Source organism: Ornithorhynchus anatinus, chromosome 20, assembly GCF_004115215.2.
Source record: "Ornithorhynchus anatinus isolate Pmale09 chromosome 20, mOrnAna1.pri.v4, whole genome shotgun sequence".
NCBI lineage: Eukaryota > Metazoa > Chordata > Mammalia > Monotremata > Ornithorhynchidae > Ornithorhynchus > Ornithorhynchus anatinus.
Genome location: NC_041747.1, coordinates 9699088 through 9726383, shown reverse-complemented (window position 1 = coordinate 9726383; position 27296 = coordinate 9699088). Strand labels below are relative to the sequence as shown.

Here is a 27296-nt window from a genome sequence, read left to right as displayed (position 1 = left end):
TATCCCAACACAACATTCTAGCTTTTCTGGAGTGATACATGTTGCTTTTCTCTGCCTGCTAAATTTGCCATCAAATATGCCGGCCTCGTGTATTTTATTTCCTAACTATAGTAGTTCCAGCTGTCCCCTTCGATTTACATGAAAGGATCGTCACGGACTAAATTATCTGTACATCTGATTGATCTTTGAGAGTTCCCTCTCCAGCCCAACTTTTTGCAACCACATTCAAGACATATATATTTCCATTCTGTTGCATATTTGCAACACATTCAATACCGCCAAAGTCTGGGTTTTCCATATCTGCTTTGGCTAGAAAATTGTAAGGGAATTAGGGAAGGTTCTCACTGATGCAGGTCTGTTTGAGCTCACTTTGCCATGCCACTGTGGGAATTGCTGGTACATGAGTGCGGGGTTGGAATAAGTGACTGCTATAGCACAAGTTTTCTATAACATGAAATCTCCAGGAAAGCACCCTCACATTATAGAAATGTGTGAATCAGAAGCTGCGTCAGATTCTTGACATTAATACTAATCACTTCTTCCCGGTTGAATATGAACTTCAGGAATTCTTATATACAGTCTCAGTGAAACTTCAATGTCTCCCTTAACCCTTCTTTGTAAATATATACACAATAGGACTTAATACTATATAAATACAGCTCATCTCCAGGAGACATATAAATCAATCAACAGTATTTATTGAGCACTTATTGTGTACAGAGCACATTACTAGATTCTCGGGCTAGTACAAGACAGAGTTGATAGACACATTCCCTGCCTAACGGAGCTTACAATCCAGAAGGGGAGACAGACATTAATATAACAAATCAATTACAGATTTTAATGGTATTTGTTACGTACTTACTATGTGCCAGGCACTGTACTAAGTGCTGGGGTAGACACAAGATAATTGGGTTGATCACAGTCCCTGTCCCACACACAGCTCAGTCTTAATCCTCATTTTACATATGAGGTAACAAGCACAGAGAAGCCAACTGATTTGCCTAAGGTCTCACAGCCAGTAAATTGCAGAGCTGGGATTAGAATCCAGGCCTTTCTGATTCCCAGGCCCATGGTCTATCCATCGGACCACACTGCTGGATTCTAGAATCCATGTCTTACTTCTAGAATTGGGTCCAGGTTCTTTTATGAATGAATGAGATTTAAGTAGAGGTTGCTGCAGAAATGGTATATATTTCATGTAAGCTTCTCCTATAGACTGCAAACTCCTTGTGGGTAGGGCATGTGTCTACCAACTTGTACACTGTACTTAGAACATTGCTGCGTACACAGTAAGCATTTAATACATATGACTGATGGACTTATCCATCCTGATTCTGCTTATAGCCCACTCCTTTTTCATCTTGGAGAGACTGGAAAACTCTGTTTCTTCTTTATAGCACTTTCAACAATTTTCAGCCTCTCCATTTCTGCAGCTTTTCTCATTTCCCAGATCCTTCTGTCTTGTTCTGTTAAGCCCTTTCCAAATTTTCTCTATTCATCATCCATTTTTCCTTCACCTATCGTTCAAGACATCATTTTCAGCATCTTCTCGGGGATCTTTCGTTACAGAGTTCAACACATTTTTTCAGGTATAACATGGAAAAACCGTTGGTCTTTTGGTCTAATGTATATCTATTTACTGACCTCTGCTGGTCCACAAGGGGAGAAGACACAGCTGGCGGCTTCTTATCTTTCTTGCTTGCTGAGGATGACTTGGGGCTGGATTTTCGTTTGGGGGATTTACTAGATTTTCTTGGTGGAGGTGACGGAGACAATTTTGATCTAACCATTTCTGGAGAAATCTTTAAAAGAAAAAAAAAATAGGTTTTTCTAGTGAGGTCTACTAATGGTATTTTTAGTGGTATTTGTTGAACACTTACTACGTGCAAAGCACTGTACTAAGCGTTTGGAAGAATACAACAGTATTTGTGGATACGGTCCCTGCCCATAATGAGTCTAGAGGGGGAGACAGACATCAAACAATTTATTTTATAATTTAATGATAAAATCTATTGATAGCAGGAAGTGTACTCCACATTTAAAAAAAAAAAAATTCTAAAGACACTGGCTCCCAGTGCGCAGACACGTTAGTCAGAAACCAGGTATTTGGGTGTTGCAGAAAACCTCCGCCCTTAAGTGATAACTGATTCTTCATTAAGCAGATCATGATAATTCTTTGAAGCCAAGTTATGCTTGCCATTCATGATGTATAACACAGGTTTCAAGTCTGCCTCGGTCACCCAATCATTTCAAAGACTCAACTCATAAGGAACACCTTTCCAGTTACAGGCTGCTTGTCTGGCTATGTATGGCTGCTTCTCAGCAATCAACTACTATACCACAATGCTCGGTCTCTGCTTGCATAGATGCCATTTTAGTTTATCATACAGCAGCTGGTACATTCATACATTAGGACTATGGAATTCTTTATCCCATACCTTTACCTTAAAAAGAAGGCACAGGCAAATGCAAATAGCAAAAGGGATTGAGATGTGGCATTATATGTTCTCAAATAGAAATCTAAGGTTGCTAGTTTGGCTATTTGTTTTGGAAATTATCTTATGAAATCCTATAGGATCTCACAAGATCCACCTCATGAGAACAAGTCACCTGAAATGAAATGTTTCTCAATAACTGGTATAATTTAAACCAACCTCCTTCTTAATCACTATTTCTTCCCTTTTCTCCATATTCTCTTGCTCTAGTTTCATTAACTCTCTCTGAATCTTCTGGCGTTTCATTTCCAGAGACAACTCATGGACATAATCATAGTTAATTTCTCCATTGTCAGAATCTTAAAAAAAAAAAAGATACACATTTTCAGAACAAAGCACAATTAGATGGATAATCAGATTATGAAAACCAAAAGATGGAAGAAAGTATTTTTGAAACAAACAAAATGTCATTAAGTAAACTTTTTTTTATCCAATACACAACTATTCAGAAAGCTTTAGTCACCAATATTTCCATTATCTTCTTTTTACAAAAGGTAATCTTGGACTACTGGTCCTTTGGGAGGAAGCCTTCTTCCACCTGTTTCCAGGGAGAAATGTGAGCTGCAGGCAGCTTCCCTGGCATTTTGTCTTGGCCAGAACAGTAGGATAGGCTGCTTTATTGAACCTCCCATCCTCCCTAACAACAGATCCTCTCCTCACATACAACTCTCTGTGCTACCAAGTTTTTCTCTATTGACCTCAGCCCTAATTATGACTTGCTAGTCTTCCAAGCAAAGCCACTCAATCAAGGGTATTTACTGAGTGCTTACAGTGTGCTGAGCACTGTACTAAGCACTTGTGAAAGTACAACAGAGTTGGTAGATGTGATCCCTGCCAAGGAGCTTACTGTCTACAGAGTGAGACACACTAAAATAAAATTCAATTATTGATGTATTAATACTATTTATTAATATTGGTGATGTGTTAGTTTATCAGCCCCAATTTTTAACCAGAATTTAATTAATCATCATTACCCATTCCCCTAAAACAAATGATAAAGTTTTCATCCTATAGGAAATCTAACAAATAAATTCCAGTAATGGAATCATTCTTGGGCCTGTAGATTTGTGATGTGATAGTCCATCCTTTCCAGACTTTTAAATAGAATTGCAAATTCTGAGGAGAGGTAGTTGTGAGAAAGAACACACAATACTAGGGTGATCTAGTGGAAAAACCTTGGGATTAGGAGTAAGGACAGCAGGGTTTTAATCCTGGCTCTCCCACTGACCTGTTGGGTGACCTTAGGCAAGTCATTTAACCTTGCTAAACTTCAATTTCCTCATCTGTAAAATGGAGATAAAATAGATCATGAACCCTACATGGCAAAGGGACTACATCTGATCAGATAACCATGTATCTACACTCCAGCACTTACTGTACAAGCACTTAATAAAATGCCATAAATGAACATGCTTTCCCTGCCCTTGAGGAGTTTAGAGTATCACAGGCAGGCCTCAGCATACAAAAGTAAAAAAGATAAAATAGTCACCCTAGCACAACCAATAACAAGTAAACAGATAAATATACAAACATCAAGGCTGCTGATGAGAGGGCATTACAGAGAAGGTGGAAGGATTAACTACAGAAGATCCTGAGAGGGGTGGCTTTACAGAAGGACTTTGAAGGGGATGGGGGTAATTGAGGTAAAACTGAAGACGGAGGGCATTCCAGATATGAAAGGCGTGAAGAATAAGGCATCAGAGGCAGGAGAGTCAAGGCCTAGGAGATAAACGGTTTATTTTTTGGAAGAAGTCTGGAACGCAAACTGGGAGGGGGGCATAACTGTAGAAAAACATGTAGATAATAGCCTTAAAAAACTATGTCTTAGAGCTACTAAATTCTTCAAGTCAAAAGGCATCATTTCTATCTATCTTTGGAACAGAATCTTCTCTTTAAAATAATCTAGTAACCAAAGTACTGCTTTTAGTCCCTACGTACCTTATCATACGCAGTCTGCAGGTACATCAGGACAAAAATGTCATCAATTTAACAAAGGAAGATATTAGAAAGGATGTTTGAAATTTACGTGTAACAAAAAAAATCTTACTTTTACTTATAATTTCAAATTTATCCCTTCACGCCATCTGCCAAACTAAAAACCAGCAAAACTGATTAATTTGCATCACTAAAATGGTGCTAAAGGCTAATGAAATGGCAAATGAACAACCAGAGGGAAAGAGAGCTGATCAAAAATGCAATTATGCATTGATAGTGCATATTTCACACAGGGAAGCTCTCGTGGAAGTAAAAAGACAGTAGCTAGTAGATTTTTGTTACTTAGACTGGGAGCCTCAAGTGGGACAGGGACTGTCCAATCTGATTATCTTGTAACTACCCCAGTGCTTAGTACAGTATATGGCACACAGCTCTTGACAAAAACCATAATAATTATTATTATTTCCTTTGGTTATTTTAGACCAGTCTTGATTAAGTAAAAAGCAGCTCCACCACCCCTCTTCCTGGCTACTCCCCTAGCCTGGGAGAGACCCAATCTTCTCTAATAATTGGCTTCCTGGCTTCAGTCAAAAATTCCTGACCCATGAGCAAGAGTTCCTGATTCTCTTCCGGAAGCCAAAAATAAATCTCTAGACATCTGATTAACCCTACAGACTTCTTAATTTACAATCAAGGAATCAAACACCAAAACAACTATTATCTGCCAGAATGGCACATAGTTCCAAATGTAAACAGCTTTCCCAATTCACAACACAGTGTTCTTTCCCCCAACATCTCAAATTGTCACATGAGACGTAGTTTTAAAGAAAAAAGGGAAGTTTAACTATGTTTTAAGAAGGGGAGGTGCTTTCTTTACAATATTACTCTGCAAAAGCAGAATAAAGACACTGAAAACCTGTCCTACTGCTTTGAGGTTAAGCAATAGGCAATAACACAATACCAGCAATGTGGCCCGCTGAAAAGAGCAGAAGGCCTGGGAGTCGGAGGACCTGGGTTCTAATCCCAGCTCCACCACTTGTTGGCAGTGAGACCTTGGGCAAGTCACTTAAACGTCTCTGTGCCTTAGTTCCCTCAAATGCAAAATGGGGATTCAATACCTGTTCTCCCTTCTGGTTAGGCTGTGCCCCAAGTGGGACCTGATCATCTTGTATCTAACCCACAGCTTAGTACAGTGCTTGGCACATAGTAAGCAGTCAAATGCCACAATTATTATCATCCCATTATAACTACTTCCAATTATAACAACTTACTGATTTATACCTTTGTGATTACTGCTGCAGATGAGTGATAGTTGCTCAGAAAACTATTAAACTTAATTTTATATTTCCTTACCACACATGAGCAGTGTAGCATCTATCACTTGATAACAGCAGTAGAGGATCTAGTTTATTTTGATCTGACAAGATTAGAAATGTTGGAAAAATCTTACAAGCTCTTTTCCAATTACCAAGATTACAGTAAATGATGGAGATTTAAGACTGTTTTAAAGTTAGAGTTTCCCTTCTCCTCCCTCCAAAAATGATGCCTTTAGAAGATAACACACAAGAGGGAATGGGGGGAGAGAATCAGAAAAGACAGTTATATAGCTCAACACATGTGATTTATAAACAATATTAGAACCAGATTAAAATTTTCCTCTATGAAAAAAAATCAAAAAGCATAGGATGTTAATGACAATTTCCAATGGACTCAAAGTGTAGTTAATATTTTATTTTAGACAATCCTGCTTAGAAAGCATATTAAAGTTTGAGGTGTCTAAATATTTTCGACTAACTTATAACAGGTCAAAACTACTCAATTTGAAGGGTTTTTTTTCTATTATTTTGCTTTTAAATGTCTTGAGATATTTATCACAAACACACTCGATCACCCCATTTTTAATCCCAAATATAAGCACAAAAACATAAGCTGTACACACTGCACCAATTAAATCCCTATTTTTGGTGTCATTTGTTAAAATTAAACTGTCTTAAATAGGCCATCCTTTCCAAGAATTTCCAGAGTTAAATACTTTTGTAACTTTTATAATTTACATGTATTAATGGCATTTACATACTTTAATAATACTTGTTTCAATTTGAACAGCTACCTTTATCACAGATGCTCTTCAAAAACGCAAATATTCAGAGTAGGTTCTGGCAAACTAATTGACCAGTACAGGGTTTTGGATATGTAAATATCTACATACACATATGCACATTCATCTGAGCAAAATTTTAAAGGTCAAGTTTCACTTACCATCTCTAGTAGTTTCCCATTCTGCATTTTCCTCTTCACTCTCTGGAGTTCTCTCTTTGGTAATTTTTATGTCTTCCTTTTCCCTGTGTCTTCCCCTTGAAGATTCTTTCTAAAAAGTACAAAAATTATTCTAAACAGATTTGCTGTGTTTTTTAAAAAAACCAAAAAACCCCAAAAACTGCCATGGCAAACCATGAAACAAAGCACACAGTTTGTGAAAGGAGTATTTAAACATTAATTTCTTCCTCTTTTCAGCTTTCACCAGTTTAGAAATATTCACATCTTTGCCTAGAGGAAAGTAACAGATTATACTGGGCAAGCAGTTGAATTAAGGAATTTCCTAGGGGTAGAATGGTCTGGTTTCAAGGACTGTATGAACTGTAACACTTTTTACTTAATCAAGACTGATCTAAAATAACCAAAGGAAATAATAATAATTATGATTTTTTGGTCAAGAGCTATGTGCCATTCATTGTACTAAGCACTGGGGTAGATACAAGATAATCAGGTTGGACAGTCCCTGTCCCACTTGAAGTTCCCAGTCTATAACAAAAATCTACTAGCTATGGTCTACTTCCACGAGAATTTCGTGGAAATTCTCTAAATTTCACACAGTATGTGTGAAATATGCACTAGGGAAAAGCAACTCTAAAGAACTAATTGCTTGTTCGAATCCAAAAATGTAAAGTATTTCTTATAAAGGTACAAGTACAAGACTTTGTGTATATATATATTTATGTATTCACAAATAACTTGACCTATTCCCCTTAAGTTAGGAATTCCCTGAAATGATTGTGTTTTCCTACAAACTTCAAGAAAGATTGCCAATATTACAAGTTCAATTACATAAAAAATTCATAAGCTTAGGAATGATAATTGTGTAATGTCTCATGGTTTTGAAGCTGTTTGTTCAATGTTATAATATATATGCATAAACTAGTTTTAAAGGCTTATCTCACTGCAACAATTTAACGGCTATGTTTTAATAAAGAGTATGCTAGTTTACAGATAAGAACTTGCAATGAAATCAAAAGAAAATATCTAGTGATGCTTCAACAAACTCCCACGATGTACCCATTAGAGAATTATAAGATAAGGAAAGGATGAGGTTGTAGACTGTATGAGTTCTCTACTTCTGCCCGCTGTCACTGTTTTCCATTAAAGTTTTAATAAACAGCCACACTCCAGGCCTCCAGGCCCTGTGGATGTCACTCAAGAATCACCACCATTTTCTTCTCCCTTTTGATGGTAGCTCTAGGATCCCGCTGTTTCCTAAACACCCCACCAAAATCCCCTCTTCCTATGATCAGACAGAAGGTACCATGGAACAGGTTGGGGACAAGGAAGGGGAAAGGAGGGTTGGCTATGAAAAATGAGCCAAGCATAGGCATGAAAAAACATCACTAATATCGGGAATTTGGCCCTTCGAGAGACCATCTTCCTCCTTAATGCAGCAATTATTTTTAATGATGTGATGAAGGGAAAACAATGAGTCCTTTTTCCACTTCCATATCTGAAGGGGGACTGGAGGCAAAGAATGGTACTATGCTGGGGAGTGCCAATCACACAAACCCACCAGGCTGAAGGAATACAGAAAGTGGGGGGGGGGGGGGGAAGCAAGAGCAGAGATACGAGATTAGGATGGTTTTAAAAGCGAAATGTTTTTGCTTCTTAGCTCCACCCTATTCCGATTTGAGATGCCGTTCTACTCTCCCATGCCATCATCTTTTCTCTCCACTGCTTTACGTTAGCCCTAATTTCTCATCCAAATTTCTAAATCTTTTCCCTTAGCTTTAACTCCCTTTTCAGTTCATTAATCCACTACACAATCCCTCTGAACAAAAGGAAGAGGAGAACCAAGTATGTTCTTCATGTCTAACAAAATACATATTTCGTCGCCATTTTATTGCTCAAATTCCCTTGATGTGTGTTCACATCAATATACTTATCTTGTAAGCTCCATGAAGGATAGGGATCATGGATCTTTGTATCCAAAGCCTAGTGCACAAACTGCACTGAAATGTTTGATGAAGTAGATGCAGACACTGACCTAGCATCCACAGAAGTTCCTGCAAGTCCATTGTTCAATTTAAAGCCGGGATCAAATTTAAGTCTCTTGCAAAGGTCACCTACCTGTCCTTGGGCCCAGGGCATCAAGACCTAATTTGACACATGTGCAGATCTTCAAAATCAGATACGAAGGAGGCATTATGGGCAGGGTGAGAATGGGAACCCTGCAAGTTATACGATATTAAAGTTGCTTTCCAAGTCCCTTATACCAAAAAAAGAGCTACGTCGTCAGTGATAGGAAAAACATCCCCCAGTCAAACAGGCACTACTGCAGGTTTCTAGAACTTTAGCTACATATGGAACTTGATTCTGTTAAATACAACATTATCTGCCAAGGTTTTCTCAATTCACTGTTTTTCTATCAGAGTGCCATTGGAAAGTTTATAGCATAGGTAGGAAAATTCAATGACAGCTTTCAACCATGAAAATCTGGGGCTGTTCCCAGGATTGAGGTGGATGCCCCAGTCCCCTTAGGTGTGTTAAAGCTCATTACTGTAAAGACTCTGTAAACAGTCCTTAATCAGGTTTTATTACTTCCCTTTTGTGACTGCATTTTAGAACATGGCTTTCACCATGCATAAGGTGCTGAAGGACTTTTGAAGATGCTTTCCAACCTGTTGAACTGGAATTTTCCTAGAGGATCAGAGGAAGAGTCCACATATCTTGGTGCATTCTCAGGCACAGCTAGGTAAAAACGTATGTTAAGTAACTGGATCTTTTTTTGAATTCTATTTAACTACATTGGTGATGAGGAGTGCACCGGATAGAATGGCATACAGGTGACCCAACTAGTTATACCACCAAGGAGAATCCAAAAAGCGGATAGTATTTTTAGGTGAAGACCCTAAATGTCAGAGGTTCAGGAAAAGAACGATGAAAAATTTAATCCTCTTCAGTTTGGATGTCAGACTATGTTTGAAAGAAGGTGGTCACCCACACTCATGCAAACTTTGAGGGCAAATTTATTTTTTCAAATACTAATACCTTTTCAAAAACACACACTCCCACCCCTTCCCCCCACCCCATCAATTTAAAGGACAAACCATAACCAGCTCTTCGGCAGTAAATTAAGAGAGCCCACTATGTACATATGCTTTCCCTTTTAAAATAGAAAGCTACCTACAAAGGCAATTCTCAAGCTGAGATTAACAGCAAAACTCAATTTCAAAATTAATTCCACAGTAACTATACTGAAAACATTTTAACATTGAAATAACTAAACACTGAAAAACATCACTTATGAAAAAAAGGAGTAATATGGTCGCTCTGGGAAACATTCCTTGAAATAGACTTAATTTGGTAAATTAGAGCTGAGGTTTGCATCTTCTTGTTTGGAAGAACATTATTTCATAAACTGCAAGATGGCTCAAGTTCTGCAGGTCCAACAGGGAAAGCACTGCTCAAAATTCAGAGGAAACTCCAGAGACTAAAATAAACAAATCCTCAGGTGCAAAAAAATCTAAGCATTAACCACCCATACTTATGGGAATTTATAAGAATGACTGTAAGAACAAGTCACATAAGCTCAGTGCCATTTATATACTCATTAAACTCCTTACTACTTAAAGTTCAGAACCCGATCTATTTCTGAGAGTCAGTTCTACCAAAATATGACTTCTCATTATGTATTTTGGATAGATTGTGTTCTTCCTATAACACAGGTCCATCTGGATGGAACACAACTTGGTGCTGGAGAAGACATAGTTCTGAGCATGTGCACAATGGCACCACAAGGCGAGTACTGCAGTACAAACTTTTCCTTAACAAAGGAATCTTCAGAAGCAAAACCTATGAATCACTAGAAAAACTGACTTTATCTGATGTTATTCAGGATATAAGAGAATTGGGGAGTTTCCAGGAATCAATCCAACTTAAAGGCTGGCTTCCAGGAATGTCTATTCTGCCCTCGCTTGATGTTCTGGGAAAAGATACTCAATAAACTCTACACACTACAGTTCCACTAAACCTTTTCTATAAATTCTACTTTTGGTCAGAGGCCAAAAATAAAGACAAATTAAAATACTCCAGAGTAACACTAAATCTACAAGCCAAATTTTTAAAGTGAAACTTTAAAACATTAAAAAGTAAGTAGTGGTTGAAACCAAGGGAAATAACTGAGCAAAGTTTGACCCAATCATCCTCATAATAATGTTTCAAAGGGCATATGCTTGGTAGAGTACAGATGAAAGAACCTTTTAAAGGGACAGAGGTATCTTCACTTTCACACTACTAGACTGAAAGCTCAAGGGCTTTGCGCTTTTATCAGAAACAATGACACTTGTCCATTATTGCTTTAGAAATAGTGAAGACTCTACATGGAAATTCTGGCTATGAATATGGACCAAAAAAGCCAAAGTTAAGGTTTTTGACCATCTTTTCCTCATTTTCATTTCATGTGCCATAAGAATTTTAGAGCAATGCTCCAAGATCTGCTATTGCATCCAGATGTGGACATCAGAATGGTAGATACGTCTAATGCCTATTTCGCTACAAGCCCTCGGGCTTCTTGAGCAGTGGGTTAACTTTCTTCTTGCTTTATCTAGCATACACGGGAGATCTGCCATTTCAGTGCCCACCCACTCTATTCCGCACAGCCCAGTGTTTTCTTGATGGCAACCACCACCAAATCACCCTTGTTGGGTAATGTAGGGAAAGACAAAGGAAGTGGGGATGACAACTATACCTACTTGCCCTGTTTACCCGATTTTCCCTGGCTGGTCTAGCCAATTCTGCTTCTAACCCTAGTGACTGAGAGCCATCAATGTAAATTTACTGAACCAGTGTAATATTTGGGGAGGCCCTGACCACCCCAATTTTTTTTTCTTAAGAGCATCCCATTTTCCTTATTAACTTTTTCCCTTCAATATAAACACCCACAAACTCTAAGATTGAAGATCTCAATGGTTTTTATGGTATAGGGAAGTGATCAGTCAGCAACAGCATAACCAATGGATACAGCCATAGGAACCGATGGCAGAGGGGAGAGAGTGCAGAGGCACTGTTCCTCTAAGGTCTAAACAAAAACCCAATGCAGCTAGGCGACCCATCTCCTTGTTCATTTAGGTGGTGAAGAAGTAACATTCTTTGGCAGCACCCTTGGGTCTGAGCAGTCTTATTCAGTACTACGATGCTCACCCCCAGTGAGGAATGGATATGACTAAAATTTCCTGCCTCACCCAAACACTGATAAAAAGAATCTCACAATCAGCAGTGTCTTCCCCAATTAATCATATTTATTGAGTGCTTACCGTGTTCAGGGCACTGTAGTAAGCGCTTAGGAGAATACAATGTAAGACACATTCCCTGCTCCCAATGAGTTAATGCCAGTCTTTAAGTATTTGATGGATAAGTAAATCCTATAAATTAATATTTTCTGAGCAACCCCAGGGTCCATAGCCTTTTTCTATAAACTAAAATACAAACATTGGATATATCCTTCTTCGGAACAACCATGCTTAAGGACTTTATGACTTTGGGATTCACTGAGGTGGCTGCGCAATTGAGAACTAGATCATAACTCAAATAACATACCTATTTTTAAAATTGAAAATTACACTTTAGCATTTGATGAAGTATATTTCTGGCAAAATACACAAAACTTTGGGTCTCAACATAAACCTATCTTTAAGTGACTATTGAGCAAATGTTGGGGTGTCTCAATACTACAGAAATGTACATACCGAGAACGAAATAAAACCAAATCCTGTAGTATTATAACCTTTTTTTATTAATCGGAAATGAACTAAAACTTCTAAACAAAATTGGAAGAGATATCCGCCACCCCTCCCCCAGTATTAAATGGTTCAAACTATTTCTGGCTTGGACTACAAACCATAAAACATAATATTAGATGAATACAATTTGCAATGAAATCAGCATTCACCAACCCAAAAACAAAACCTGCCACAAGACTTTGGACATAAAGTGTCAATCCCTGCTCCCTATTGTTGCAAAATTAGGAAATATCAGAGTTTCACCTATAGCTCCACTTGTCCCTTTTTCTGCTGTTTTAACAGAGGTGACTGAAAACATTAAGTATTCTCAAATCTTTCAACAGGGTCTCAAAGTAAAAAGCACACTCTACATCAAGCAAATACATTCAGGCCTATGAAAAGCTAATGCAACACTAAGTCCACATAAAATGTATGTATAGCAGTTTCATATGTACACAATTTCTATCATGGCCAAAAGCAGCAAGTACATATTTGATGATCGGATTGTTAGCCTGTCTGTGGATACCAACTGGCACTGTTGGCAATATTCAACCACTGCCTAGCAGATGCCAGCGGTTCCATCAAAGCTGTACGTTTATTTCTTTAGCGCTACACACATCCCATATGCAAGTAAATATTGGGAGCCTACCTTACTAGAGCTACTCCTTTGCCTCTAGCTCCACTATCTTAATTTCTGCTTATTGATGAGTCTACCGGTTTAAGTGCACTTGTACTGAAGACAGATTGGAAGGGCCGCAATTGAAAAGGCTTTAGTGGGGAGGGATGGAGGGTGGGAAGTCAGCGAAGGTTGAATGATTGGTCCAAAGTACAGCACAGTTCTTCGAGAAGAGTTATCCAGAAGTTTTTCTGCTCAGGCTCATTCTTCAACCTACTTCTGAAATTGAATTTGGCTGGAAGACATCTTCTACAAACCCTGTGAAAAACAGAGTTGAAGCACTAGCCCAGAAAAGTAATCCCTTGATCTAATGGCATACAGTGATACACCAAGCAATGCCAGTGATCATTCCAACCTCTGGCCATGGCAGGGGCACCATCACTCTTGCCAACAGGAATCTACAACTGTTTCCAAGTTCGGGTTACCAACTGTCATAAAATGGCCCAAGGATCTAAGAGAGTTAACATAATATCTATTGAATGCAAATATCCTGGGCCATTTTTGGTGACTAGCTGGAACCCTGGCTGAAGATCACCTAGGTAGACACTCCAGCTCATCAAGTAGTGCTCGTTGTGAGCTACTTGGCTCGTGAGAACTACCGGATAAGGGGGTTCCTTGAAATGGATACCCTTCCTTTTGTCCCTCAGCTATAAACAGCGGGTTATTTAGTGACGATGATCCAGGAATTCCTCTATGTGAGATGGCCCTGGATAGATGCCTTTTTTCGTACACCTTGGAGAAGCCAAGGGTGTCCGATGTGGGTGCTGATGTTGACGGGATAAGTGCAGTTCAGGATGTCTTGTGCTCCACGGAGGGGCAGGAACTCTCATCTCTCAAGCGTCCAGGTCCGAGGATTGGGAAGAAACTGGTTTCAATTTTAATAAGATCAAAGTGATCCCGAATGTCAAATCAGTGACTTTGTTGAGTTCAAGATTCCTCTTGGTCAGTTTCCAAGAGTTAGCCTCTGCCACTCAAGACCACATCCCCAATAAGCCGGTTTAGGAATGGGGCATTGTTCATGAGAAGGCAGAAGAGCCAGATGTTTCATATGACTGATTCCCCCTCCTTCCCCCTGACATCACTTTGTTCATAAATGCCACCCTTGGCTGTGTAGAGGATTTCATTTTCTCCACGACAGCATCTCAGATTGGAAAACAAGCTTAGCTCAAAGAACAGGGAGAAGGTTACCTTGGTGCTGGCTGCTGTCGTGGCAAGTAGACTGACAAGACTTCGAACATCTCAAGATGGGGTATAACCTTGGAGTACCTGGCAGAGCATAGCCTCGTGCTCTGACGGAAGATGTCTCCAATTCCCAAGAGGATGGAAGAGACCCAGGCTCGTGAGTTCTTCCACAATTGAGCAATATGAACCAGAAAGTAAGCAGGAGAGACCTCCAATCATCTGCTCTTTATGGTCTGTTTGCAAGGGTAAATGAATACAGGTACATTTTCACGGCCTGGTTTTTTTTTTAATCATAAATGCTAATTAATATTCATGAAAACTAGAAGGGCTCTAGTTGAAAAGGATTAGTTGGGAGTAAATATTCATGAGCTTCAAATACTGACAGGAGATTAATGAGAAATGAGGGTAGGGAGAAAGAGTGCTCACTCAGCCCTCTCCCTGCTGTTGGATTAGGGGGGTCTCTCCTGCTTCTCTTTTTCCCCTTTAAAGGAGAAGGGAGTGATAGGAGGGAGGCAACTGGGAGAGGAAGAGGAGGGCAGCAGTCTGAGCATATGAAAACCCACAGGAGTCATCACACATACACACAAACACACACAGAAGCCAGGCAAGAGGACGGCCGGGGAAAGTCCTGTGATTGTTTCAAAACCGTTGTTGCTATTCTGAGAACAGACAGGGAAGAAACTGCAAACTGAGGGGTTCTTTTGTTTAGTGTTTATTCTGACAAATTGTAAGAAGGGGTCAGGGGCATCTCTTCCAGTAGAGAACCTATCACAAGGTGAGGAGAGGGGAAAACAAAAGAATGACAAATGCCAGGAAAAAGAGATGATGGATTGGTCCTAAGGTTAGTTCACACTGCTGGGTGGAGAGAGGGAGAGGGTGTTACTCTCCTCTTCTTCTAGCCATGTTACTTACCTTAACTACCGAAGAAATTTTGGAGAGGAGTCCTGAAATCATGGCTTCAAGGAACCAGGAGGAAAACTAGGAAGGGGCTGACTTTCCTAAGAACCTGGGATGGACCGAGTCTGACCTCCCCTCAGAATGCTCTCCCAGTTAAGCCGTTCCCTTCAGATTTAAAGGTCATACCCCCTTATGTTATTTGGGAGCAAATGTTTGAGTGATAAGCTCCTCAGAGGGAAGGCAGTGATCTTTTGCCTTGCTTTTGTTGTAGTCTCCCAAGCCCTGGGTGCAGGGAGCCGTGCTCAGTAGGCTTTACCCACCTTTTGGAGAAGCAATGAACTTGGGGCATGAGACAAGTGGAAAGTTGTGACTAAAAAAACCGAACGCTAGTTACTGAGGTATATGCAGTTGAAAGGAGGCTTTGACGGAAAATTCCTGGGGCCTCCTAGGGAAGAATAACTAGGGGAGAAACAAATGAACCGTGTCTTTAAATCAGTTCAGAAATCACACTGGGAAAGGCTCAAACTCCACTAACAGAGAAAGTAATGCTTTATTTAATTGGCATAATGCCTGCACTTTTTAATGCCAGTTTTCCATGCTCGGAGCAGAGACGGCATTTCTTATTGAACATTCAAAATTTTCTACTTAGGAAAAGCAATGAAATGTTGATGACCAACACAGAAGGTAGCAATAAAAAGCTAAATCAGCATACTAGAGAAACAACACATCCACTCCTGATCCAAGGTTGCCTGATGAAAATCCAGCCCCTCTCCAAAATCAAAGATGGAGTAGACAAAAGTGATAAAGGGAGGCTGCCAGGAATCCCTGGATTACCCAGCACGGAGGGGAAGGGGAAGAAAAGGAACAATGCAGAAGCTGCTGAAGGCGGGGGAAATCTGAAAGGCACAGTGACAGAGGGAGCAATCATATTTATGGAGGAACTGCTGAGGCAAATATACAGAGAGGCAGAGGAACCGGGAGAAATTTATACCATCTGGGCCCCAGATACCTCTTACAGATGGAGGAATATTGATTTGAGCCTCTGACAGAAGGCTCAACGGTAAACTGGATTAGGTGAAATTTTCCTACATGATAGAATTGAGAGAATTTCCCTCAAGTTGACCTTCTTTAGATGTGATTTTAAATATTCCACGAGATAAAAACCAAAGAAAATTCAGCCATACTCTGCTTCAGTGATTCAGTACAATTTCCTCATAAATTCAATTTTTCTTCAACCACTACACTGCCCCAACATGATAATTCATGCCACTGTAATTGATTTAATGGCAGAAAGTCTCACCTAAATAGCAGAACTCTAAAACTCAGAGGTGATCTGATTTTCAATTTTGAAACACTTCTTGGCAGTCTCGCTTAATAATTCCATCCACACTGTATTCATACAATCTTTTCTAGTAATTTAATGTGGCAAATTTTCCTTTAAACTGAATACTGATAAGAGCTTGATTTTAGCAAATGAAAATCTAAACATTTTTGCAAGATCACGAGAGACTCAGGATTTTAGCATTTCTCTATCCTTTTATTGGAAACATTATTGACCTCTTTTAGATACCAGGTAAAGCTGAGTAAAATTCCCTATTTTGATCATACCAGCAGAGTTTCAAGCTTGAGGGTGGTAGGCTCAAAACAAAAAGCATGACTCCACACGCAGCAGACGGTAAGCATAATGAATCTGTTTTTACCACAAGTATCAGGTCTAAGTAAGAGTTGAATAAATTTGAAGGCAACAGGTCCTGAATGGTTCATCAGAGAGGTTAGGGACTTTGGATGTCCAGGAAGGCAACGAGTATCCTATTGGTACTTTAGGGAACAGAATGATGGATTGGATGGACCACTGGTCTGGTCCAGTAATGGTACTGCTTCTGATCACGTAGTATAGAATTCTAACAGAGAAGTCTACAGCCAGAAGGTTGGCACGTGGATCTGCTTTGCTTGCCCGACCCAAACGGCCCTATCTTGGAAGGCACTATGCATCTGCATTCCCACAAAGACCAGGAGTCCGGTGTGGGAAGGGAGAAGGGAGCTAGCTACGGTAGGCAGGATGACCTGTCTCAGCTCCAGTGAGCAGAAAGGCTGTGATGGATCCAGAGAACAAGGATGAGTCAAGGATCACCCTATGGTTTTATTTGGAGACTACGCAGTTTCAGAGAGGAGCATTTAATTTTACTTTCACTGCTCATATAACTTACCTGCGGAAAGCAAATTAGCATGTAGGTATTCCAGAAAAAGAAAACACAACCACTGATTATAAGTGTCTCTTGATTTACCAATTAGAGACTGTGGACTGCATAGCAAGGTGCAACTTAAGACATTATCTCTAACCTAGTTTTAATCAACGTGTCAGTCATATATAACATAAATCTGAAGATGTCCAAAATGGTACCTTGTTTCCACACACAAAAGATTTAGTATCTAAGGGTCTGAAGACAATGCTTCAAGTTATTGCTTGTCAATTTTTCAGTTACATCTTATTTTGTTTTGCTACAGAGGAATGCCATACCTTATTTTAACATAAAATGCTACAAGTTGCACTCAAAGAAATTGATTAAAACTCTACATGAGTGGGCAATTCAATTCCATGCCAAAATAGATCAGAAGAAACATCGTTTAGAGTTATCTGATGCTTCTGGGAACATTTTCCTACCCTAACTGGAGAGGAAGAATCCTCTGTATTTCGTTTCTGGGGCTCTGCTTCCACATCTTGGCGCTTGTTCTTCATTCTTTCCCTAAGATCTCCAGTAGGCCTTTCTGGTGACCTATATAAAATTTAAACAAAAGAACAAACAACAATAAAAAGTTTCATTTGAGAGATTTATAAAAGAGAGCTACAGGAAAAGATACAACATCCTCAACTAGATTGCTTTTTAAGATTTTCAAAGCCCTTGCTTAAAAGGTTTGGAAGACTGCAAGCTCATTGTGGTCAGGAAACATGACTCTTGCCTCTGTTGTACTGGACTCTCCCAAGCACTTAGTACAGTGCTCTGCATATACTAAGTGCTCAATAAATACCACTGACAATAATGGAAGCTAATAAATTTTGAATTTAAAACCATTTCTAAAAGAAATAGAGCAGTGCTCCCAAATCACCTCCCAAGCTATTATTGTGCAAATCATTGGTTAAGAACTGGAGAAGCAAACAAGAAAAAATGGGAAGCATTAAACTAGGAATTTGGAAGTAATAGTTCAATAATTTTCCCAAACTGCAAAGATTATCAATGAAATGCCTCACTCCCATTTATCACTCAGTAGGTTGCATCGGGGATCTTTAAGTGCAGCAGTAAGGGAAAAGCAATTTCTACATCAAGGCAACCGAGAATAGTCTAAAGGGGCTAACTGGAATGGCAAAACATGGATAAAGCATAATTCATAGCATTAACAAATCAACTGGAAAGCCTAAAGAATAGTAGCAACTGCAAAAATTGAGAAAATTGCTCATGCCCCTTACAGTATAGCAAGATATTTTGACAATAACTTATTGCCCATTATGCCTTTAGCAAAAGCATTCATAATACTATGAATTTCTTGGAAGACAGGGAATATGTGACTACTCATACGCTGAAATCTGAAACAGGTTAGGTGATTAAACAAATGGAGAACTGTAAAACTTTGTCCATTGTCATCCTAGACCACTGAAGGTGGAATATGAGTTCAGAAAGGAAAAGAGGGTTAATGGGAAAGACTTTACTTCACAGAGAACAGTTTTAGAGCATAAATGGTGAGGAAATTCCAGTAGAGTCGGAAAAAAAAGTCACCTTCTCCACCCCAAAAATATCACTTTATAAGGAAAATTAGAAAGTCTATGTCATTTATTGGGCAAGTCTATTTTGAAGAGGGAGTAATTTAATGAACTTTTGTCTAAGTATTTTAGGTCAGTGTTTCTTAGCTGATGAGCCATGGGTGAGCCCATGATCTTTCCCCAGGCTACCTTCTAGGAAATATCTACTGCAGGCACATTCACAGCCTGAGGGCAAGCCTGCAATGTGTAGGGCAAAGCAAGATGGCAGTAAGGAAAAAACACACCACCATTTGGACCAAATCTATTTCAATGTCCCCAACCTCAATGTCCTGGCAAAAATGCATGAACATAAAGATAGCAATGTTTCCAAGTCTAGAATGGGCCCCCACAAGTTAGGAAGAGATTTTAAAAAACGGCAAGAAAATGGGTGAGAATTCTGTGAGGCTCCCTCTCCTCTGCTCCTGTGAATTTCAGGGTGGAGGGGTGACCCCCAACTGCTCATCCCCTATTAGACGGACAGCCAATTAGAAAAAGTTGGGAAGCATTACCTCTAAAGAGTTCAGCTTACTGACAGATCTGTTAAGTAGGGACTGCTATATCTAGCTTCGATAAGCAAATTCATCCCAATCTGTCCCACTAAAATCAAATTTATACTTTACTATTAGAAGAATATTCAGGGCTCCCAAGTTCTTCTGTGAATCACAACATACCTTTTGTTATTTTCTATGCATTTTTTTTCACTTTTTATGCAAATTGTAAATCATTTTCTTCATGGCCAAAAAAACCCCCACCACACATAAGAGAGATCATCAAAAAATCCAAAAGAAAAATTCATCTTTAGTACATAATTGTGTATCAGGAGTTCCTGTATAATGACCCTAGTTATGGCCCTCTACTGATTTGGTAAAATCTTTACCTCCATTTACCTCAAATATTTGCCTTTATAAAGGTGGGTGGGGATGGGGGGCAGTTTAGCAGCTAAAGCATTGAGAGGATTAATTTACCCTTTAAAGCATTTAGGAAGACTTAAAGCACAAGTTGACAGCTACCCCTTCTGTGGTTTCCCCATGTCCAAAAACTACAGCCAATTAATTGTGGCCAAAAGGACTTAACTTTTCCCTTCTGGAAAGAAACTGTGAATCTGTCTTAAACAAAAGTTAAAAAAGAAAAAATTCACTTTCAAAACAAGTGAAGAAAGTTGGTACTTGAAAGTTATTGAAAGGGCCAAATATTTTAGAGTGATGCTTCTGATGGGGGCCTGCCAATATGTTGATGGTCTAGTTTTGTTTTTAAAAAACAAGTCTAATGTTGGCTATTTCAGTAAACGTGAAAACTATAAGGTGGCAGAGGTGGTGATTTATCGACTTAAATACTGGATACTCCTCAATTCTATTTGAAACATCTAGCATATAATCAATCATCTTTTGGGATTCAGCACACAATTCACTCACATGTCTCATCTGAATCTTTTAAATATAGATCTAACATACAGATACAGATATAAATGTGTTAGGCCCTTAGAAAGACTGATAGGGCAGAACACACCACTAAATTAGATGATAGGGCTAAATCTAATTTCCCTTATAAGAGAAAATGTTGATTTGCAACTTCATTCGTAGCAGTTTAAGAAAGGAAGGCACTCATCTTAACGACACTATTTGTATTACAATTTCTTCTAGGAAAAAAGATTTTGCATAAATGCAAAATGCAGTATTTACTAAATTAATCTGAATGCTGAAAAGTCAACCATACTAGCTGTTTCCTATTTTAGAAGGTTAAAAACAAAATTCCTCTCTAAAAATACACTGAATTGTAATACAAGCAGTTATTGAGGATAGAGGTATTCAAAAGCCACAGCAGAAACATAAAATTATCCATTTAATCCAGAATTTACAGTCGCCACTCTCAAAGCACATGAAAAACTGAGCAAGGAAAACAATCTGCATTCCAGCTTTTTATTGATATTTGAAATGAAAATTGTAAAAAAAGCCATTGCAATGGTGAATCTTTCCCTTTTTTAATTTTAGAAACTTGAGTAATCCTAAGAGCTTGCTTAAAAAAACCCACCCTACTAGGGTATCCACGGTAGCACTTCAGATTCTTACATACAACATCCAACTTGCCAAAGCCATTTTCCAAGAGCATGTAAAAAATTCAAAGTTCTCTATTTACCTTCTATAACTGCTGCTATAGCCTTTACCTCGGGGTGAAGGGCCATGTACGAATCTACATGTGTTCCCATAGAGGCAGTTGCCAGTCTTCAGCCAGTTACGGCACTGTGTCTAAGAGACAGATATTACTGGGTAAATATCACTTATTTCCACTTTAAGTTTGAGTGGCAGAATCTTTTAAAACTCCTAAAATTATTCTAGCTAATCTTCATATCTCTCTCCCCCCCAAGTAAATGAAAATAATGAACAGACTTACGAAAAAAAATCTGTGTATACTATTAACTTTTTCAATTCTCTTAAGAATTTAAAAAGTTCATCGAAAAACAACTTCAACTACAGCCCTACATGAAAGCAGAGTACTCTCCTGTGCTAATACGTAACAATACCTTAATAAGAACTCCACATGTGCACATTTCCTTATGTCCTGCTAGCTAAGACAGAGAGATGAACACATAAAAACTCACCTCCGCAGTACTGCCAGTGCTGGGTCCAAGCCTTTCAAAAACACTGGGTCTTCGTGATGTGCTATCAGATATGGTCTTGGTATTTTCCACTGTGACCTTCCTTCTAATTTTTGACATTTTGTACTACTTTAACCAAAAAAGAGAGAGGCAAAAACTGTAAAATTCTTTAAGGTTAAATAAATGAGGCTGAACTTACTAGCAGAAAGAATGAATTATTATGCCGTAAAGCTGCAGAAGGATTTCTGTAGAGGAAGAATGAGAGTGTGGAGGGAGTCTTAAATTACATGGAACATATCCACCTGCTTTACAGTGGCACACCTGATTAATAAACTAATTCATATCAAATGAATAGGTGAATTTTTTTTTCAAAGCAACCATTTTAGATTTGCCACCCTCCTTTTGAGGAAAGGTTAGATGCAGAGAATAGTCAGTGCTGTTAGATCAAGTCTCATGTCTTTGGTCTCCATCCTTTCCAGCACAGAGATGTCTTTAGAGTATTTAATGTGCACACTGAGATTGACTTTTCTTGGAGGGAAAAAAAAAGGCTCAAAAAAGAACAGACTTGAGTTTCCTCTCTGAAGAAAAAGCTTTGAAATACAGATTGTGTGTGCTGGATTGGTGGCAAATTTTATTCTTAAAAGATTAGTGAAGCAGGATTCTTCCCTCTAAGGGGAATTACCTGGAAAGCAGAGGGGGAAGGACTGATGCTCCAACGTAGTGTGGAGTACAAAGGCACCTGGGAGCAGAATTCAGCCCAAAACACAGAGGGTAGAGAAGGCATTTTGTGTTCTTCAGGAGAAAAACACATCACTTTGGGAGATATCAAATTATAAATGGAATTCATCTCAATCCTTCCATAGCATACAACTTTAAAATATAAAGGTTACCTCTTCCTGGCTACCCTTATAGAAATATATTTTGGAATAAGGCCAATTTTTTAAAAATTATGATTGTGCTGCAAAGGTTCTGCTGAATGGAAATCAAAGTTTTCTACATAGTTTTGATTAGGTTTTCTTAAATTCATGATTAGCAAGAAATAATGAAACAGGCCATTAATTTTTTTAAAAAGCAGATTTCTGTCCCTAAAATCTACAGAGAAATAGAACTCCAGAGGGAATTAATCAGAGACCATAACTACACATCAGCTTCGGATGAACCACATAAAGCCCATCAGTACAGTACGAAGAGGACATTTGAACAGGCAAGTGGGTAGAATCACACCAACATTCTCAAGAAGAGAGTCAGGATGCATCATGAGTATCTCAGTAGGCATTTATGTAGTTCAAACTATGGGTTAAAAAAATTATGAGGGGGTTCATGGATAAGAAAAAAAATTGTTAATTATAGGATTGTACTCTCAAATGTATTCCAGCCGTTTCTTTGGTGGTGTGTCAAGTGACTGACTGCTTGGATCTCATTGCAAAGGGAATGAGAGAAAATAAGATAGTATCATTCAAAATGAAAAACAATTTACAAGAAAAAAATTTGCATTCAATTAGAGCTATTTCACTTGAGCCTCATAAAAACAGGAACAGAGGAAGCACCTTCTACATACGACCAAAGAAATGCTGGACAGAAGGCTGCATTAGAAAGGATGAAAATACATAGTAGACAAATGATTTTAAGAACTCCCATGCTGTTTCAGTGTAAAAAAAAAAATCAAATATAAAATCAAGACAAAGCGATTTTAAAATATCTCGTATTTGGGGGTAATTACAATCAACAAAGATGATCATATGATTTCATAAATTAAACTGATAGAGAAGGAAATCACCTATATAAATTATAGTTGGCCTCAACTTGAAGACTCTCATAAGGATAACGTAGTTAACACAAGGAAGATACTCATATCAAAATTTCTTGTGCCAGTTTTCTGTCCTTACACATACTTTAGGAAGATCATTAGCCCAGGGGAATTTGATGCAGGAACAAGATTGAAAAGGGCATGCGTGAAGCTAAGAAACTTTTAAAGGAAATACTGCAGTTTAAGTAACTCAATGAAACCATTCCTCCTAAACAGAGTCCACAAAGAAGAGTGAATGTTTTGAATTTCAATTGGTAAAATTAAAAGGTATGTTAAATTTCCCACAGATCAGCAAAAATTTAAGTGAATGCAGGCAAATAAAAGTTAAGAGTGATCACTTTCTATTTTTTTTGCCACCAAAGATTTTACAAACAAAAACCAAAGGGACTTCTTGGTGTGGAGGAAGGGAACCAGTTGTCTTTCCATAGAAACAACCTCAAAACGTGAAAGGCCATTTTCCTAATTGTATTTAACCTACCAATCCAAAAATTCCTATCTAAATAAATCTGGCCCCTTGCTACTTGACATCCTGTACTTTTTCTCCACCTCTGTCATCCAGGGAGACAAATGCAAGATCCACCAAACCTTTAATTTTTTACCTCCACCTGAGGAGGTTTAAATGCAGTAATTTTGAAGTCCAATAATAAGAATAATGAACATTCACACTCTAAATGACTATCAAATATCAAACCAAGGCTAGAGACCAACTAAGATATTTCCCCATTCTCCCCCAATTTAATCCTGTTAATATCCTGGACTAGTGGCTCTCCCTCCTTTAAGACTGTCCTCCAAATTTTTCATGTGATATTGACACTCTCCAAGCTGGGTCCCTTCTATTAACAGGACCAAGACCCAAAATACCCCTCCATGTTGAGGGGGCAAGATCTCTGGGGATCTTCAAAAATGTACCCTCAACTAAAAATATCAGATGGTGGCAGAGTAACCTTGCTTATGACGCAAGGATTCCCTCGAAGGAATACCTCAACTCAGGGGGAACTTTAGGGTAATGTGAAATTAAAGAAGAGTTGTTGGAAAGGGAAGAAAAACAAAAGGCGACGTTGAAACAATCCATTTAAAAATTGGTGCCACTGATGAGGCTGGAATTTTTCACTACCCCAAAGGCCATGGCTATGGGTGGAAAAAGAACGTTTGCCACCTGGGTGAACATAAAGAACACTCAGTTCTCCTGTAACACAGGGTTCTGTTCGTGATGAACCCCACTCGGAGGAAAATGTGCTCTACCATGCCCGCCTAAGCCAAGCACACAACTGTTTTGCCCAACATCACTTCCTAGTCTATTGTCCTCTAATTCCCTAACATGTTCCATCTAAAACACGTGTAAACCCACATGTTATGGAAGAACTGAGTTTACCAGACATGGCCTAGTGAAACAATGAATTCTGAAACAGTAATTCTAATACATGACTCCTTATATATCACTGTTTTGTTTGGAGTGGGGGTGGGGGGTTTGGGAGGTGAGGTGGGTGACCCCATTCTGGGAAACAGCAAAGTAATACCCCACTACCTCAGAAGACCATTCTCCCTTTTGTATTATTTCATGCTAAAACCTTTGTCAAGGTGCTTAGGTAACACAATGATAGGTGTAAATTTGCACATCTACCTATAGCAGCATGGTGGCAGAATAAACCCACCATCTACTGAAACTTCAAAGTTAATTTTAACTCAATTTATTTCCAGCATAAAATTAAAGCAAACATAAAGGCAAAGAGATTCATTTTAATTGTACTGAAAGTTGTAAAAAGGGAAGAACCACAGAACAAATCTTATTTTGGTCTCTGAAACAAGCCTCCAGATTAATATCAGATTGTGACTTGAACTAATCAAAACTCCCCTCCTCCCCCCATATCTACTCCAATATAAGCAGGTGCATGCCCTCTAAGTAACTTTGTTTTTACAGATATATGAACTTGCAGTTACCTGCTTATCAACGGTAAACATTCAATAGAGACTCCGAATAAGAGTTTCAATAAATGTGCCAAATTGTAGTTTCCTCCAGAGAGTCACCACTTGTGACTAATTACAGCTGTATCAGAGAAATGAGCACTTAATTGTAGCAGTTACCAATTGGGATTTTTAAAAACAAACTTGCAATGTAATTAAAAAATGTACTTTGTATTACACAAATCTTCAGGAGCAAACCTTGCAAAAGGATGCTGGCACATCCATTTTAGTTACATAATTATAATATACTACCTAAACCGGCAAGATTTGTGAGAAACCTCTCCTCTCCACCCATCCACTGTAGTATTCTGTTTTCCGCTGCCACTCAATTGTTTTCCTGCTAAATTCCCCGGGAATTCACTTGGGCCCTTCTGTACCCCACTGCCCACGGGGTCACCCACCAACTGCCAGACCCTTCTTGGCTTTTCAAGACAGATTTTTTTCCCTTTAACTTCCCCCTCCATTGCCTTTTCCCCACCCACCCGCTTTCTATTATGTCTCTCTTTCTCTCACCATTTTTGACACACCTAGGCCAAACTTCTTGTTGCTCTCTAATAAGATTATCAGAGCTTATCTAATAAGAGTATCAGAGCTCTCTAATAATCTTTCTTTCCACTATGAAAATTCCACTTCTCCTTTCTTGCCTTCCCACCCGGCCCTCTCTCTTGCTTTCCCTAAAATCTGTGGTGTCTCCCTTCCGTTTTCCGCTGACTTCAGGACAAAGAAGCAAACACCTGGGATATTTCAAACTAAGATCTGGTTCTCGGGCCAGACATGCACAATTAGTATTGGTTCCCTTTCCACCAGTACAGCGAGTAGAGACACTGTTTTAAAAACACAAGGAGTGTTTTTATGATCGTAACTCCCTGCAACTTAGAGAGCTCTTATTGCTCTGATAAAAGGTGATAAAGAAAATGTTTTATATTAAGAGCTGGATTTTAGTTTCCAACTTGAGCAAATCAAGCATTTCACGTGTGATGGCAGGCACTATCCGATAACATAGGGCATATAAATAAGAATATAAGCATCAATAAATGGTGTGTTTTTTTTTTTTAATTAGAAACACTGTCAACGGGAAGTTCCATCAAATCTTGACTGATTTATACAGTGGGTACTCCTGACTCATGAGCAGCAACAGAAGGCCAATGAGCTGCATGCCCCTGAAAGTGGGGCCCCACTAGGCACTCCAAGATCCCTAGCTTGCACAACTACACAACTCGGCAGGTTTGCTCTTTAAAACATTACCTCAAATCATATTTTATGCTTTGAATTAAGAATTTATTTTGGTAATCAGAGAATGACAGCACAGAGCACTTCCAAAATAGTATCACTTGAGAACTAAATCCAACAACTTTCGAAAGAGTAACTGGGTAACTAGACTAAACCTGGGACAACACTACAGAAATCTGGAGATGTCTTAGACTCCCAAACCACAACTCTGAGTGGATGCCACTAGGCAGCTACTCAAGAATCTGTCCTGACCAAACAGCAACAGTTCTGAATATTTATGCAAGCAGTGCCAATCCACATGACAACCAAGTCCTGTCTCCAACAGTAACGCCAGGCCAAAGCATCCAAAAGCTTATAAAATGGAGCAAAACCAACTGAATATACTCCATGCCACAAAACGGATCCTAAAGATGGAATCATTTCCCAGTCACATAGTAAGCTGCCTAGTGTGTCGATAATAATTGCGGCACTTAAGTGCTGGTGTGCCAAGCACTGAATTAAGCGCTTGGGTATATTCAAGATAGATTCCACAGGGGGCTCGCAATCTAAGTAGGAGGGAGAGCAGGCACTGAGTCCCCAGTTTTGCAGATGAAGGAAGTGAAGCCCAGAGAGGTTACGTGACTCACTCAAGGTCACACAGCCGACAACTGGAAGAACCAGGATTAGAACCCAGGTCCTCTG

General features: G+C 39.0%; 1 protein-coding gene across 1 annotated transcript in view; it reads right to left on the bottom strand.

Moving 5' to 3' along the window:
- Window positions 1-27296, bottom strand: part of ZC3H13 (zinc finger CCCH-type containing 13) — a 53201-nt gene that overhangs the window by 23425 nt on the left and 2480 nt on the right. The window contains 6 exon segments of the mRNA XM_039914942.1: window positions 1648-1805; window positions 2658-2797; window positions 6693-6801; window positions 17893-18004; window positions 21157-21266; window positions 21620-21745. Of these exon segments, the coding sequence (XP_039770876.1) occupies window positions 1648-1805; window positions 2658-2797; window positions 6693-6801; window positions 17893-18004; window positions 21157-21266; window positions 21620-21736 (746 nt within the window). The 5' untranslated portion in view covers window positions 21737-21745.